The sequence below is a fragment of the Panthera uncia genome (assembly GCF_023721935.1).
Source record: "Panthera uncia isolate 11264 chromosome A3 unlocalized genomic scaffold, Puncia_PCG_1.0 HiC_scaffold_11, whole genome shotgun sequence".
Lineage (NCBI taxonomy): Eukaryota > Metazoa > Chordata > Mammalia > Carnivora > Felidae > Panthera > Panthera uncia.
Window position 1 is genome coordinate 77,418,096 of NW_026057578.1, and position 17,761 is coordinate 77,435,856.

The window sequence follows — 17,761 nt, forward strand, 5'->3', positions numbered from 1 at the left end:
CATACCTCAGAGTTTGAACCACCATCATAGGCACTGGTCGCCAGTCGAGCCAAGTTACAGAGATGCTGAAACAGGTTTAACCCAGTCATGCTAATTGTTTCAGGTTTTAGCTGGGGCATCTAAAAAAAAAAAAAAAAAAAAATTTAAGCTAGTTTAGTGTGATGATTAATGCATTTTATTGAATTTAGATTAACAAATTTAATTTAACAAAGTTAATTTTATTGAAACCACTGAAGAAGAAAATGTATCCGCTCAAATTTTTAGTGCCGATTTAAAAAATTAAAACAGATACTAATTTAATGAAAATTTTATTCAAGTCATAATTGAAACCTAATATCTGTTTCAATTTTTAAGATATATCTATAACTAGCTCCAAATCAGAGGGCATGAATAAAACATTTTATCACTTATTGTATACCTATCCTATATACATTCATTAGATGTGTAGCTACATGTACAGTTTGTGTGTAGGTCAGGGAGTGAAATGAAGATACCCAAAGGTCATGTGTAGCTTTGTAGTAGATCTATTAAGTGATTTAGTTTATATGTACCAAAACTCATTCATATATATTCAATTCTACCACAGAAGTAATGTGAGATTCTGCAGTCTATGTAATCTCAAAAATAAATATAAAATAAAGTCTAGTGCTTTATTATCATCAATGTTTCAAAATTAAAATGGAAATTTATTACCTGAAACAACTGTGGCATCTGATAAAAAAGAACAAAAACTGGATAGAAAAATATCTTTAATAACGTGACATGACAGTGCTTCCTAAAAATGACTTTCTAGGAATCTACAAAAAATCTGGAGATTGGCTTGTATCTCCCATAGGACTGGCTAAAACCACAGCCATTTAACTAAGGAAGATTCAGAGAATATAGCTCTTACTCATATTCATATCAATATAAAGACTATAGAGGATAAAATTAAAGTAAAACCTAAGTGGCAAAATTATGTAAGGACTGCTGAAAAATAGTACAGGTCTATTTTAAAAATCTGTGTCACAAGAGGAAAAAATGAACATTACAGAATTTGTATTTCAAGAGATAAAAAGGAAATGTGGAAAAAGAACATAAACAATAAAACTGTCAAGAAATAAAATTACCTTCTCCAGGAAAAGATGTTTGTAGGTTTCCATACCCATAGCATGTTGATCTTTACTTCGAACTTGATTTAAAAACCAATGAAGTGCATCATCATAACACTCAGAATCTTCTACTAAACAATGCCATAAAATGTCGACTTGCTCTAAACTTAACCCTAGATAAAAATTACAAATTTTGAATCATGGTACATACAATGTTTTAGTCCTAATTCAATGTACTAGAAGCACCACTATATGCAAAAATATCAAGGAGATATTTTATAGCATTTTATAAAAATTATCTTACAAGAGATTTCACATAATTTATGCTTTCAAAGGCAAAATATAAGTAATACGGACATACCATTGTATTACAATAAACATGATTAAGGTGAGGTAATCCTCAAAGCTGAGGAGTCAGTTCTAAGGTTTAAGGGTTAACAGTGCACACACATCACGTTTAAAGATCATTCTGTGCACATAGAAGAGAAACAATAAATATCAATGAGCATTATTTTTGGAAACTATGGGGAAAAAAAGGATCTGTATGATGAATAAAGCAAAATGTAATTGACTGCCTAAAAAAGAAAACAGCAACATGTCAGGGTATTCAATTAGCTGGGAAGCCAATGTAATGAAATGAAATCTGTGTGGTACTTTGACCCAAGTATTAAATGATTCCAAAGTGTGGCAGGAAGAAGGCAAAAGAAAGGCTCAGAACCAAAAAGAAGGTATTATAAGCAATCACAAATATGAATGTGGATAAAGGAGAAAATCTGAAAGGGTAGAATAAAAAGCATCACAGGGATTTTTAAAGTATATCATAAAGGGTTCCAAAGCCTGGGTTGCTCCCGAATCAGAAAGGATGGGAAAATACGGTACAATCATAAGAAACCTCTTTCTTGGGAAAACTAGATGAGATCCAGAATAGAAAAAAAAGGCTTCAGAAAATATTTACCTAGTAGCAGTATCAGTCTACAGAATCTGATCAGAAAATAGGTATCTATCAGTTTCTCACATAACCATACAGGTTGAAGAATTTATACCCCTGGGAGACAATATTAAAAAATAACAACAAAAAATCCAGAACCAACTTTAGTATCTAATTTAAAATACATTCAATAATTAAGAAGAAAAGAGTTGTAAAAAAAAAAAAAAAAAAAAAGCCAAAAAACAAAAAAACAGTATCCAGGTTAATTACAGTAAACTATATGATAAAACAGAAGTGTATTCATAAATGCCTGAAATCACCAATTCACATTCAATAGGCAATGCATAAGATTTTACTAAATTTTTTTAAGAAAGTAGATATTGGTATATTAAATCAGTATTCACTCACTGAATATAACTTTGGAATAACTATATCATCCCTGAAAGGAACTGTGCCAATAAGAGAAGAACAATTAATCATATGGGAGAACTGAAGTCTTTGCCTTGATTCTACCTCAACAGTAGCTGTTTTAAGACTATACACAAAGAATCTACACCACGCTCCCTGAGATGGGAAGAGCAAAATAAATAATTCATTATTCAAATACTGGTAAGAGTAGTGAATGGCTTCCAGTGAGAATCTATACTAAATAAACATGAAACTTAAAGGTCATATGAAATTATTTTTGCGGACAGTATCTGTCTTGGTCTGACTTATCCATGTATAAGATTGGTTTTTTATATTTTACATTATTTATTTCTTGTATATCGTCAGTCATAATGGGTATGATAAAAAACCTAATAATATGAAACAAAAGCTTCCTATCAAAAACAGGTGTCTTCATTTTATAATCTTGTGGTATCATTTTAGTGGCATTTGTTACAAAAAGCTTAACTTGAAGAAATTAAACAGTAAAATAAGCAGTGTATCTCAAGCATAGATGTGGACATTAAGAGAGCCATAATGACACCTCTCAGCTAACAAAACACTTTGTAACAGTTTGACTATATTAACCATAGCTAAAGAAAGGGAATGTCCTAACCCAAGTATGGGTTGGTTTGGTTTGACATGGACACACAGAAAGAGTGTGGACGGTGAAAAATAACACAATCTATCTAGCAAGAGAAAACGAGCTCTGGCCAAAATAAATCAAGCTTCCTCTTCTCTTCTGAGAACATTTAGCATGTGGATTTAGATACGATCCACACCCTGAATTTACCAGGCTAATTTTTAAGATTAATTTTTAATGAAATTGAATTTGAGATTAATCTAAATAAAAGGAAGGTCTTCTAAATGTCTCTATCACCCATGAAGCCAAGCAAATTTGGGTAAGATTACCTCTAATAATAATACATAGACAGTGGCTGTTTCTAACTAGAGTGAAAGAAGGATTCTACAATTAAAAGAAATAAAAATACAGATACTCCTAAACACAGTATCTTCTCCTACCCTAAATATCTTGTTCTTGAGATGAGTTGTTTATCCACTGAGAAACTGGCATTTTCAGAGACGGAAGCAAAAATGTGTCAGGGTCACGCTCATATTGCCATACATACTGAGGACATTTGGTATTAAGAATATGAATTAATATTAATTAATCACTACAGAAACCTAAAGGCATGAGCACATTTAACTTGACTCTTCCAAGAGTCAATACAGACCTAAAAACTGATTAAAAGACTGATTAAAAGACTGATTAAAAAGCTTACTGAAATGATCAGGTGATCCCAGAGTTGAAAACACACAAGTCAAGAACTGAAGTCGAACTTGAACTTCGGCACTATGGCTGTACCTATATTTAAAAAGTCATTAAAATAATTAACTGAAAGATCCTACTTCTTAATTATTTTTAAAGATTTAATGGCCCTAATCTTAAATTATACCGAAGAAGTAAAACTCCACTTTTGTATCATAATTATTAAATATTTTAGTTACACTTGACCCTTGAACAACATGGGGTTTAGGGGTGCCAAACCCCATGCAGGTAAAAATCTGTATGTAACTTTTGACTTCCCAAAAACTTAAACGCTAATACCTTACTGGTAATCAGAAGCCTTGCTGGTAACATACACAGTTGATCAACACATAGTTTGTATGTTATATATGTATTATTATATACTATATTCTTACAATAAAATTAGCTAGAAAAAAATGTTACTATGAAAACTGTAAGAGAAAATACACATACAGTACTATATTTATCAAAAAAAATCTGCATGTAAGTGGACACATGCAGTTAAAACCCGTGTTGTTCAAAGGTCAACTGTATATAACTTTGGTTATACAAAAAAAAGTCATAAAGCCAAATGGTATGTTTGAGATTTATGTTATTTAATAAATTATAAAAATCTGCAAACATTAGAAAACATACTTTTAAATTAGATGAGAAAGTTTGTAAGAATGTAACAGCGGAACAAAAGAAATACGCCATTTTGAAATTATGCAATATGCACATAGATTAGAATAGCTAAATAAAAAACTGCATCTCCATCTAAAAACTGCATGTTTCATTATCACTGTCCCGCCAGTGATAACACTATATTCCTTAAACAAGAAATGCTTAACGAGTATCAGTTCCATAAATCCAGTTCATAAAGAATGCAGCTAATACAAAATTGGCATTTTTGAATGTTACCTCAAATGTAAATGATTATAATTCATGTGCACAAAATCAATGCTTAATGTAAGAATTGGAGGCTTGTTAAGTTGGTGATTTCACATGGTTCTCTGGGAATTCAGTTTGTAAGCATATGCAAAGAAACAGTACTTTAAGAAGCAAATGTTGATCTGTGAGGGAGGAAGGGTGGGTAGAAGATGCTTCTGAAGCAGTAGTCAGGGGCCAAACTGTGGCCAGCCTGAAATATCAAACAGAAGAATGTGGTATTATTCTGGATGGAAAAGGAGGTCGCAGAAGGGTGTTGGAGGGGAGAGAGGACTGACATCAGGTTTGCATTTTAGGATTCCTTTACCAACCCTGAGAACTGTGGTAATACAATGCTCTAATTCCCACAGGCATCTGAGCACCCAATCAATGAAACTAAATCAATCATGAGGGGATTTATTTACTTATTTATCAATAAATTTATTTATTTATAAATTTATATCCAAGTTAGCATATAGTACAGTAATGATTTCGGGAGTAGATTCCGATGATTCATCCCCTATATATAATACCCAGTGCTCATCCCAACAACTGTCTTCCTTAATGTGCCTTACCCATTTAGCCCATCCCCCCAAATCAATCATGAGTTCTTCTCTCTCTGTTACAAATCAAAGGCTGGTTGTGGATGAACTGTCCACACTGCTTTGCCAACAAACAGCAGCAACCAGTCTGAGCCCTGATCTATATCCCAGGTTATAGAGAGTCAAAGAGCTTAAATCATTTCCTATCACCTTCAAATAAGTGCAAAATTTTAAAAGCTTCCCAAATTAGCTGGTTTCAAAATATCCTACATTCACTGTTCAAGTTTAAAGTTAAGGTTTTCTAAGGTTTAAAGATTAAGTTTGGTGGATATACCTTTGCTGTTCCTTACTGTCCCATGTTAATGTTGGCAAAGAAAAGATCAACTTTTGTGTCATTATTGTCACAGTGCCCTTTGTGAAGATGAAAGTACATGTGGCAAGATGGCTGGGTGGGGAGGAGGGAATACAGTAAGCAACTCACAGACCAGAATGCCATCCAGATAAAATTCAAGAACAGCTCATAACAGCTCTCAACCTTCTACTAAAAAGGACAGATTTGATAGCAGAAGGCTTGGAGTACAGGTTCAAATTCGAGTTGTATCATCCATCAGTTCTGTGATTTTAAGTAAGTTACCATACTTCTCTGAGCCTGAGTCTGGGGGGGGGGCATTGGTCACAGACATAAAGGGGAAATGAAGTCTTGTCCTGTACAAAGTGTTTTCATTTCCTGAATACTTCCTTCTTCTATACATACAACTCAGAGTAACGGACCCAGAACCCTAGAAGGCATGGACCCAGTCCCTTTGTCCTTTCTTCTTCAGGTTCCATAGTAGAGCCACTGGCTCCACACTTCAAAGGACTCTGTCTGCTCTGTCAGGGTCTCCCTGGCTACTGATATTGCCAGCAGGAAATTTCTTGAAATGCAAAACAAAGATAGTATTAATACAGAAATCTTCTCATGGGCATGTCCATCCTTCTGACATTACAGGAAATATAGGACAAAAATAATCTCCCTAATGGCATGAAACTTTAGCAGCAAACTAATACCTTAAAAAAAAAATTGTAGCCTCAATATTGATGCAGATAGATTTTCTCGAGAGGCCACTGGATTTGAGAAATATGTAACATGTCTATTTGGGAAAGCTTTCATACCACAAGAATCTTTTCATCCTAGGTGACCATCTTAGTAGTAGGAATGCTACTAATCCTAATTGCCTACCTCAATTGCCTACTAAAATTCCTACTGAACAATTAGAAAATAATGGGCCACAAACTCAAGAGGTCAGTATGCTTTAACAAAGGGTAGCAAATGTACAACTCTGTTCTACAGCCTGATGGAACAAGGGAGTTCTATCAAAACAGGCCAGATAACATCTCTCTATGGTTTTATTCTCCTTAAGATGCCAGGCAACAAGGCAGACTGGAGGATTGGAAGGATACTGTGTACCCTAAGTATAAAACTCATCTCCAGAGAGCACCACTCCACTATTTACCTTTTTCACCGCAAAAGCAATGCTTATATGATGATCTACCTATCATTCCACTAACAAAGTGAGCAACTTCCCTGTACACAATGCTATGAACTAATAAGACTTAGACCTGTGTTTATTTTTTGGCACTTAATGTTGGACCTTCTCTTTCTGAGGATGATTCACCTATGTCTTGTCTTCCACACGCCTTTCTTAAGCCTCCCATCCCTGCTCTTCAAGCCCACAGGCTTATAGCTGTGGTGAAAGTTCTTTTGTAACTTAGCATTTTTCTACTGACAAGTAACTTGAATTCTGTCTCCTAAAGATGCTCAAGATGTGGGTCATGTGTGGTTTTATTTCTGCTTCTTGTTGTTCTTGTGGTTTTTACAGATCTATGGAGATGCTCAGATTCAGTAAACCATGATTATTTTCAACCTCTGCTTCAAGAAGAATTAAAAGGAAGATACAGACTATGAAGAACACTTAGAATTTTAATAGCACTTAAAGACATGCATCTTGTGTAGAGATAACTTTGTAAACAAAGCTATAGAATAAATTTAAGGAGGTATTTCAGAAATAATTTGACAGGCTCATAGAATAGGATGTCTAAAAAAAAAAAATCACTGAGTAATAAAACAGGAAACATTGGTTGAGTTTAGATTTTAGAGTGCCAAAAATACTAGGCTGAAGAAACTGGAAATTTATTTTTTATACGGTGAAGAATCTAGATGAGGGTAAAGGGCAACTTTGTCTGTTTTATACCATAGTTTGTTTTAGTCAGGTAACTATACTTTATAGATAACCTATGTGCCAGGTGCAACTTACTAAATTATTTCATTTAATTCTTAAAAAAACTCATGAGGTAAATAATTCGAGTCTATTAGGGAGGGAACTAATCAAAATAATGTCAAAACAATACACTCATAATCTAAACTCAGGTCTGTATGATTTAAAAGCCCAGGTACTTTCTTCCAGTACTGTATTACATTCCTAATAAAATAAGGATAAGGAATTAATGAGCATAGGGGAGAATGAGGCAAGAAGCCTGATCCAGAGGTTGGAAAATAGGCCTGGAACAGTGTCTGTGGGAATGTCAACTTGTGAAAAGACATGGGATATATTTTAGCACTAAGATAACTAGACAATGACGACAGTTATAATGCAGAACTCAAGAATATTAGAGAAAGCAGACTATTCCAGTATTTATAAAATGTATTTATAAAATGAATTATAACCTTGGTGCCACTATTTATAAAATGTGTGACCTTGGGCAAGTTACTTATCATCTCATAGCTTAAATGTTCTCATTTTTAAAATGAGTCTGCCTACCTCAAATGAGTTGTTGCATATCGTGAAGTTAATACTTAAATGGTATCTGGCACATAGTAAACATCAATGAACACTGCTATTTTTATCATCATCATCTCTCATGTTTGGAAATGACAGAGCAACACGAACAACAACAAAAAAGGCCCCAAAGTCTCCAAGTGTCAGGTGACTGAGAGGATGGTGGGACTCTGAAGGACATAGTAAAATCTGGAAACAGAATGGATTTATGGGGAAAAATAATTCAATTTTGGAGGTAAGTACGCCTTAAAGGTGAATGAATTTTCTGAACAGTCTGCTCAGTTTTCATCTATGTGGAAGTCTTCTACATCAATATTTTCTCAATAAATACTAAGGCTAGCTGATATTGACATTAAAGTGGTTTTCTCAACTTAGCCATCAATCTCCACCAATTGACTAATAAGCAGAAGCCTTCTGAATTTTACGTTTCCTTCTCGGCAGACATGTCCCTGTAAGAAGCTTTAAATACCATTATACCACTGAACCATTTCTACCAATTCTTATCCAAAGTCACATAATGATGAAATATTTTAAAATTTCAGCATCAATGCCCTAATATAGTAACACAAGGATATTGCTGATGGTGGGGGAGGGGGGCGGGGAGTTAATTTTTAATTCCTGAAAACAATGACTTTGAACAGAACTAAACAGTGAAGGTTAATCAACCCCCAAAAGTTATACAACCTACATGTCCCTAAGGGTAAAAATTATAGAAATAACGTTATAAAATTCTCCAACTAAAACAAAAAAGAGCCTTTCTTTCTCTTAAAATTTTTACAACTAAAATTTTCATCACATTTATTTACTATATGAAAGAAAAGGAATAAAAGTACTGGGACATTATCTTTCAGAGAAAAGACAATCAGTATTTAAACATAACTAACCTAGTTAAATACTTACAGTGCATGTTTTTGTCTTCCTTCTCTTACAGCTTGAATATAGTATACCAAATTATCAAAGAAAAGCTTCATCATGTTCAGTTCTTTTTCTGCCCACCTGTCCCAAACGAAAGCAAAAGTAATTTTAAAGGCATAGGGGAAGAGAATAAATCTATTCTAGGAAAGAAAAAAATATAGATCTAAAAATTCTTCTAATTACCAAAAATTTACAGGTTCTATTTATATTTAAACTGTGAAAGATACAAAGCAATAGGTCTTAATTTTTATGAATTAAAATGTCATTATTGTTTTTTTTAATTGTTTTTTTTTATTTTTATTATTTTTTTTATACATTTTAATTTATTTTTGAGACAGAGAGAGACAGAGCATGAAGCGGGGAGGGTCACAGAGAGAGGGAGACACAGAATCTGAAACAGGCTCCAGGCTCTGAGCTGTCAGCACAGAGCCCGACGCGGGGCTCAAACTCACGGACTGTGAGATCATGACCTGAGCCGAAGTCGGACACTCAACCGACCAAGCCACCCAGGCGCCCCCATTATTGTTTTTTAATCTCAAAATATTCAATCTCTATGAAGAGGATAAAATGTCTGACAAGTGTTAATTATAAATGACTAATGTGAGTTAATATTAAAAAAAAGTAGGATTCAGTCCATACAAGAATGGACTATGTGCCTTGGTCATTATTTAGAATTTAGCAGAATGCCTGGCATAGAGTACACATACAACATAACCTTACTAAGTCACTTGATTTTTCTCTTTGTTATTGTGGAGTATTTGTTAAAAAAAAAAAAAAAATCAGGTATTAAACTCCAAAATAACCTACAAACACTAGAATAAAAAAAGAAGGGGCGCCTGGGTGGCGCAGTCGGTTAAGCGTCCGACTTCAGCCAGGTCACGATCTCGCGGTCCGTGAGTTCGAGCCCCGCGTCAGGCTCTGGGCTGATGGCTCGGAGCCTGGAGCCTGTTTCCGATTCTGTGTCTCCCTCTCTCTCTGCCCCTCCCCCCCTCATGCTCTGTTTCTCTCTGTCCCAAAAAAAAAATAAAAAAAAAAAAAAAAAAAAAAAAAAAAAAAGAAAAGTGATAAATACAATCACAGAGCCCAGGGTCCACAGCATCCATAACTAACAGAATGCATTTCACATAATACTACCAATGTATCTGCTAAAATGTACGGAAGTATTAAAATTCCAAAACTTCTGATAAAATTTACATATTTTTGCCATAGCCCTCTTTTCAAAATAAGTTACTCTCGCCTTTACAATCCCTTGATGAAGGTGAAGTTAACACAGAAAACATCCAGTAAGCCTCAGGTTTGAAACCAGTTCCAATACACTTGCAGCATGGCTTTGGGCAAGTAACCTAAGCTTTTGAAGTCTGTTTGCTGGTTACCGGAAGATTTACTAAGTGGATAAGGAATAACAATTTCCAATTGTAAAATATGGGCCATAAGAATTTAAGAGATAATATATACCAAATGTTGAGTGTTGCTGCACATAAATTCACAGGATTTTTTTTGTTATTATTGCTGCCAACTAACCCCAGGAGCTCAGAGTTCTTTTAAGTGATCCACTGAAGATGTAGGATCCAGTCTTCAGGAGGGAAACCCTGTGAAATGCCATCAACTGAGCTTATTTACAATTAATTTAAGGACTAAGCTAAAAGGGTTAACTCTATACACTTAGGTTCAGGTACCTGTTAAGTAACTGACCATACAAAGTTTCCCACTTCTGTAAGATGTAATTCTTTGTTATTCCTTAATATAAATCTCCTCAAATGACATCTCAAATATGTCACCAACTTACCCAGGTTAGCTACAAGTAAAATCCCTTTTAATACATCAGAATTCTATCATTCAACCATTTAAAAACTATTCGAAGAGTCAATGAAACTAGATTCACATTCTTCTTATACTTAAAGTATGCTAAATGCTTTTCCCTATGCCTCTGTTAAGTATTTGAAAGACCTTCCCTATACTTACAAATTAAATTGTCACTAGAGTCATACTATAATATTAACTAAAAGTAGAGGATTTTTTTTTTTAATAGAGGTTCAGGTTAAATATATCTCATTTAAAAGAGCAAAAAACAGCAAGGGCTTTGAGGGCTTCATCCTATTTAGAACTACCATGAAGTCTTAAGAATTTTTCTAAATGATATTCACTTTGAAAGCAAACAAGTGCTGTTAACAGCTAATCTTAGATGTGAGAAGAAATTAGGTAAAAAGTTATCTTATTTGACCTCAAAAATGAATCCCTCAATAGATTTTTCCTAAAATCTAAATGTCCCTGAAATCTCTCCAAAAGTCTATTTTGAATAAAGCAAATAAACACATTCTTACAGATTAATGAAATTCCTGTTAGCCAACTTTCTCAAGAATATTACCAAAGCTTGGACTAATTTCACATCAAACTACTTACCCTTGAAAACATTCTTTAACATTCATTAATCCTAAATTCTCTGTAAATGTGAAAGAGTAACAGGGTGGTGTCGAAATTATCCCTAACATGATGTAGTGTCTATAATCAATTCCTAGTAATGAGAAAAATAAAAGGCACCCTACGTTGTTTATTTTAGTGTGTCTCTTGTTTCAGGAGTCCTTTACTTTGGCAGATATACTACAAAACTTCACCCTAAAATTAGAGCACTACTTACTACAGGATTTTTCTTAAACTACAAAGAAAACAAAAGTCAGATTTTCTTCCTGATAGTAATAAAATCTCCATGGGACTTTGAGGACTATGATAATCAAACAAATTTTAAATGAATACTTTTGTTTCTTTTATTTACTTACATTGTAATCCAATGTGTATCATAACTGCTTCCAAACTGCTGAAAAGTACCAAACAATTTTGGAAGAAGACGAAGTGAAATTACTACTGATCTGAAACAGCAAAAACAGGTATTTATAGGATAAAACAATTTTAGATACTATTGCTAATTCTAGCTTTTTACAGAAATTCAGCTATTAAAAATCTTAAATACAAAAGGACTTTAATGAACTTTACATTATAACTATATTTCTTATATAACATTGAAAAAATTTTCCTTAAAGTTTAAATTTATTTTATACAGTAGGGCAAGAAACCCATTTTAAAATCCCAATCTAAAATAAAGTAAAATACACTATAAATACCTGAGCAGAAAAACAAATGAAGAGCATTTAAAAATAAAGAATACTTTCATGAACAACAACAAAAAAAAAATTAAGAAGTCATGGGTACTTCTGAGAACTTAATCAAGGAAAATAGGGACGAGCAGCGTAAGTAAGTTACCTAGAACAGGGCTTCTCAAAATTTAATGTGCGCTGATTCACCTGGAATTTTGTTAAAATGCAAATTCTGATTGGCAGGTCTGAGGTAAGAAATTCTGCGTTTCCTTTTTTTAAAATTTATTTTTACTTTTTTGTTACATTTATTTTTTTTTGAGAGACAGAGCACAAGTCAGGGAGGGGCAGAGAAAGAAGGAGACAGATAATCCAAAGCAGGCTCCAGGCTTGAGCTGTCAGCACAGCCTGATGTGGGGATCGAACCCAATAACCGTGAGATCATGACCTGAGCCAAAGTCGGATGCTCAACTGACTGAGTCACCTAGGCGCCCCGGAAATTCTGCATTTCTAACCTCCCAAGTGATACTCAAACTGGTTTGTGAACCACATTCTGAGCAGCAAGAATATAGAGAGCATTTTTTAAACTATGCAAATTATCCTTTTCTCCTTAATTCTCACTTAGTATGATCTGCACCCAAGTTGAAAATCACTGCATTATGAGCCATGTTAACAATGGAAACAAACCATATACCTCAAGTATGAAGGAGCAAAAAACGGATTATGAAATCACTCTACAACTTTAAGTAGATCTGAGAGTGTTTATCTTCTGAAAGAAAGGGGTACAGGGAAGATAGAGATGCACACATCCCAGAAGTCTCAATAGGCAAGGAGGTCGGCTGCATGAGCCTTAAAAGAAGCAGGACAAACTCCAATGATATAGTGAATTTTTTTTAAGGCTTATCTTACTTCATGAAAAAAATTTTAAAAAGAGCAAAGTATGCCATATAAGTTAAGTTCCCCAAAATGCCTACTCTTTTTGAGAAGAGTACCAAGAAAATCAGAGTGTAGGGCTGCACTTCAGAATGGAAGAGAAACATGGTAAATACCAAGTAGGAGAAATTAGAAAAGAAAACTTCCTGTTTCTTTTTTTTTTTTTTTTTTTTAGTTAGTTAGTTTTTGTTTTAAGTAGGCTCCATGACCAACATGGGGCTTGAACTCACAACCTGGCTCTACGACTCACAACCTGGATCACGACTCTGGCTCTACCAACAGAGCCAGCCAGATACCCCAAACACTTCTTGTTTCTGAATAAAAACCCAAAATTGGAGAAATGCATTATCTTTTTGCATTACATTGGGAGTACAAAGCCGTGTGTGATTGGACCCATTTCTCTTATCAGTCTAACGGAATTTCCTTCCAATTTTCCTCTTTATTATCCCTAGTGCACAACTCCTTCCCTGGCTTTATTCAAGTTTCCTCAACTGTCAACAGAGGATGAACCCTCAACACTCTTCCACTGCCCAAGGAAACCTCTTTATTCCTTCCCAATTTTCTTTCATTCATCATCACCTAACGAATAATCCCTTAATGTGTCTACCACTACTATGTGCTTGATGAGAGCAATGACTGTCTTATTCATTTAAAAACCCTGCGTATGGTGCACAATGAATATAGATTATCTAAAATAATGATCTAGCAAAGAACTTAAAGGCAAGATTTTCAAGGAAGGAGGAAGAGCAAGTGTAAAATACTAATACAGTCATGAAGGATGAGGACAGAAAAAAAATACCAACAGATGACGAAAGAAACAGCATATTAATAGAATGTTAAAGGATCAAAACCACACTGGTACAGATTAAGGAGTACATAATTGAGTCATGGAGACAGTAAGTGACTAATATCCACTAAGTGTCAAGTAAATATTCTTTAAATATTTAAAAACATTTAAATATTTAAGTGTGTTTTTTAACATTAAACTTTTTAATATTTTTCAACAAGTTGCACAATAATGATAATTGGAAAAATGGACCATGGAGAATCAGGAGCAATCAATTTTAGATTTTTTATCTAAAAGCTCTTGACAAAATTTTAGAAAAATTAAGATATAAAAAAATAGAATGAAAAGATACATATTAACTTGACCTGAGGTTTTATAAGCATAAAATCAGTAAGAGATATCACAAAGAAAAAAAAATTTCAGTCTGATTACAGACTGAAAATTAACATAGCTACAAAATTTTCATCTAAAATCACAAAAGCAAATTTCAAAATTGTTTGCCCAGTGATTTTAACAATGGTTTTAAAATACAAAGAAACAAAATCTAGAAAGAGATATATCTTACTTTATGAAGACATTGACAAGTCTTATAGTGTGCAATAGGTATATATTTTCTGAAAATCTTATTATTTCTTGCAGTCAATGGTGTTAAAGGTTTAGACTGTTTAAATTTACTTTCCAAATTTTTTACAATAAACATGTTTTCATTTCATGAAATGTAATGTTGCTTGACAATAATGCATAGGGAGCCAGGGGTTGAGTAGATACTGGTTTAGATGAGTGGATGGATAATGGTATGGTTCATATAACTGAATAACCAAAAATAGGAGTGCAGAAAAATAGGACAATTTATAAACTGTGAGTTATCAGGGAGAGATTACATTTTATAGGACTAAAACATTTCTTTAAAAGTTGATCAGGGTGCCTGGGTGACTCAGTCAGTGGAGTGTGTGACTTTCACTCAGGTCATGATCTTGTGGCTTGCATTGGGCTCTGTGCTGACAGTTCGGAGGCTGGAGCCTGCTGTGAATTCTTGGTCTCCCTCTTTCTCTACCCCTCCCTCGCTCACGCTCTGTCTCACTCAAAGATAAACATTAAAAAAAATTTTTTTAATTTCCTAAGAACATAAAATACATACATTTAAAGCACTATTAATAGTTTCTAAGAAATGACCAAATCTGGATCAAATGATCTAAATAATCCCAAAATAATACTTTTTATTTAAACTGCTAAATTTAAAAGGAAAAAATGATATAAAGTGATTACAGACTGAACATTATTAACATAGTTACAAAATCAGGGAAGACAATTTGGTGATGATAATAATTTATATTTCAATGTTAAAATTTTGTCACAAGATATACACCAACCTGTTACAATTAAAATTATACTGTAGATTTTTTTCCTGTAACAACTACATGCTAAACTGACTTACCAACTTTTTTGCCCAGTTTTGATTGGTGATATGCTTACAAAACTCAACATAAAAAAAAGGACTGTTATATTTAAACCTGCATTTCACAATTTCTTCTAAGGGTGAAAATTTCAAATACCAAAACACAATCATAAGCAACAATGTGTTTAAGGATAAAATGGTTCAACGATCCAGAGTAACAAGACACTAATTTTAGACTTAATAAAAGATGTTTTACCCTAAAATGCCCTAGCTCTTTGCTTCAATCCAAGAGTTACTGCTGTTACCAGAAGCTTATTACTAGGCAACAGTATGATATTCCTGTAATTACCACCAATAAAATATTATGTTGCCTTAGCAGAATGAACACGTTTGCTGATGTTATTCACAAAGTTATGCTTGAATGATTTTTTCCTAATCCTGGACTACATGTTTTAAGACTGATGCATTCTACAAAATTATTTTTCAGTCATTATAAATTATAGTATATACCAAAAGTTGACATGAAATGCTATATGTAATATAGTCTTTATAGAGGAGAAAACAAAAGTAGTATATAGTACCATCCATTTGTTAATTATACAAACCTTTATTTATATAAACAGGGCCCCTGATACATGATCACTTTACTAAAGACATCTTTTGTACACAAAGGCAAAAATTTTAAGCATATGTGATAAAGTACATACACAGGATCAAGAATAGCATAGGAGACAGAATTCCAGTCTCAATTCAATTCTTGGGAGGACACAAATCTTCAGGGGGTGCCTAGGTACAGGAAATGCCTTCTAATAAACATAAAAAACCAAAGGGGCTGATTACAACCCAACCCCTAAATCCATCCTACTCAATGGACAGCAGTCTTATCTCACCCAGCCTTGGAGACAAGCCCGAAAAGAAATGGACTTTTCATTGTGGGAGCTACCATCTGCCTCACGCTCTCACTTTATGAAAACATTCTGCAAAGCAGTCTACTGTGTGTTTCTGTAACTTTTAACTTCCTGCACTCTTGAAATGTTCTTCTGTGTCTTATAAAACAATCTGCCTGAGGCTAAATGTGCACAAAGCACACACATGCTGCATATCAGAGACTAGGCAAGGCATCTAAAAAAAGTGTTTACAATGGTTCCATATAAATGGTAGAATTATGGGCGATTTATAGAAGGCTTTAATTTTCTTTTTCAGATCTCTATGCTTCCTGAGAATAGGCCCATATTACTGTTCAAAAAAAAAGCTAAGTTTATTTTTTTAATGTTTATTTAATGTTTTATAGTTGAGAGAGCGAGCGAGTGCACACATGTGGACAAACAAGAATCCCAAGTAGGCTCCATGATGTCAGTGCAGGGCCCAATGCAAGGCTCAATCCCACAAACGATAAGATCACGACCTGAGCCAAAATCAAGAGTCAGACACTGAACCAACAAAGCCACCCAGGTGCCCCAAAAGCTAGATTCATTTTATCAAATAAATTGGAATATGACCACAGAAAAGGAAAAACAAACAATGCTGACAGGTCTATAAACCATGTAAGGAACTGCAAAGAAAATATAAAAGTTAGTACAGAGAAAATAAAAAGATAAAGCTTCCTTAAGTACATAAAAAACTGACATCACCAAGAAGTAGACTTCTGTGTTCTTTTGTCAAATGTCAGGAAAATGATAAATAAGGTTGCAGCGGCCCATTTGTTTCAACATAAGGAAGAGCTTTACCATTAATATTAGCATCCTTATACAACACTCCTTTCTGATGGTAAACCCAGGGGCTAGATTTGAAAAAGAATTCTTATATTCTTTAGGGTTTCTATAATTCAGATGCCACTACTGACTATTTTGGACCAGGTAATCCTTTTGTTGTGGAAAGGCTGTTCTCTGCATTGATGGATATTTAGCAGCGTCCCTGGCCTGTAGTAATACATCTAATACCATTCATTAGTGTTAATGACCAAAAAATATCTTGGTTGATATTGCCGGGGTGGGGGTGGGGGGGGATCACTCCCACTGAAAACCACTGGTTTATCAAGAAACCCAGACCAATGATGTACAAAAATTTTTCAACTTGCATAATAATGTTGGTAAGTTTAACTGGTATACACTGGATGTGGTGTGTATTTCCTATGCTAAAAAATGCCATTATGCTCTAAATATTATCACATATGACTATCGTTCACTACAAAACTAGCATGATACAGCAACCATCTGAAGAGTCAAGTTTGAGGGCAAAATTAAATGCAACACAGTAATCATGTTTACAACATACTCAATAAAGCATTAATTAAGTAACTGTATCAGGATACAGGAACTGAACAAAGGAAAAATGCTTTAATTTCAACTAATCTGGGAGTGGACAAATTAAAGCTTAATAAAAAATCCAGATTGACTATTTTCCGTTTTACACACTTATTTTTCCTTCTGTCCCTTTTAAGTTTTCCTACTTTTAAATGATGTGATGACTGTGGAAAAATAAGAAAATCAAAAAGCATAAGGAAGAAAAAAAGTACTCAATTCTCTCAAAATTAACCATTTTATAGTCTCACATATTGCTTGCAATTTTTAACAGACAAGCCTGTAATTATATGCCTCTATATTGATATGATCTTTAAAAAAAAATC

General features: G+C 33.9%; 1 protein-coding gene across 4 annotated transcripts in view; it reads right to left on the reverse strand.

Annotated features, from left to right (window-relative positions):
* Window positions 1-17,761, reverse strand: part of USP34 (ubiquitin specific peptidase 34) — a 247,218-nt gene that overhangs the window by 107,965 nt on the left and 121,492 nt on the right. For all 4 annotated transcript variants that reach the window (XM_049650262.1, XM_049650258.1, XM_049650261.1 and 1 more), the window contains 5 exons: window positions 11,708-11,797; window positions 8,919-9,014; window positions 3,729-3,811; window positions 1,110-1,264; window positions 6-119 (listed from right to left, as the gene is read on the reverse strand). In XM_049650262.1, coding sequence (XP_049506219.1) covers window positions 6-119; window positions 1,110-1,264; window positions 3,729-3,811; window positions 8,919-9,014; window positions 11,708-11,797 — 538 coding nt within the window. The remainder of the gene's footprint in view (window positions 1-5; window positions 120-1,109; window positions 1,265-3,728; window positions 3,812-8,918; window positions 9,015-11,707; window positions 11,798-17,761) is intronic.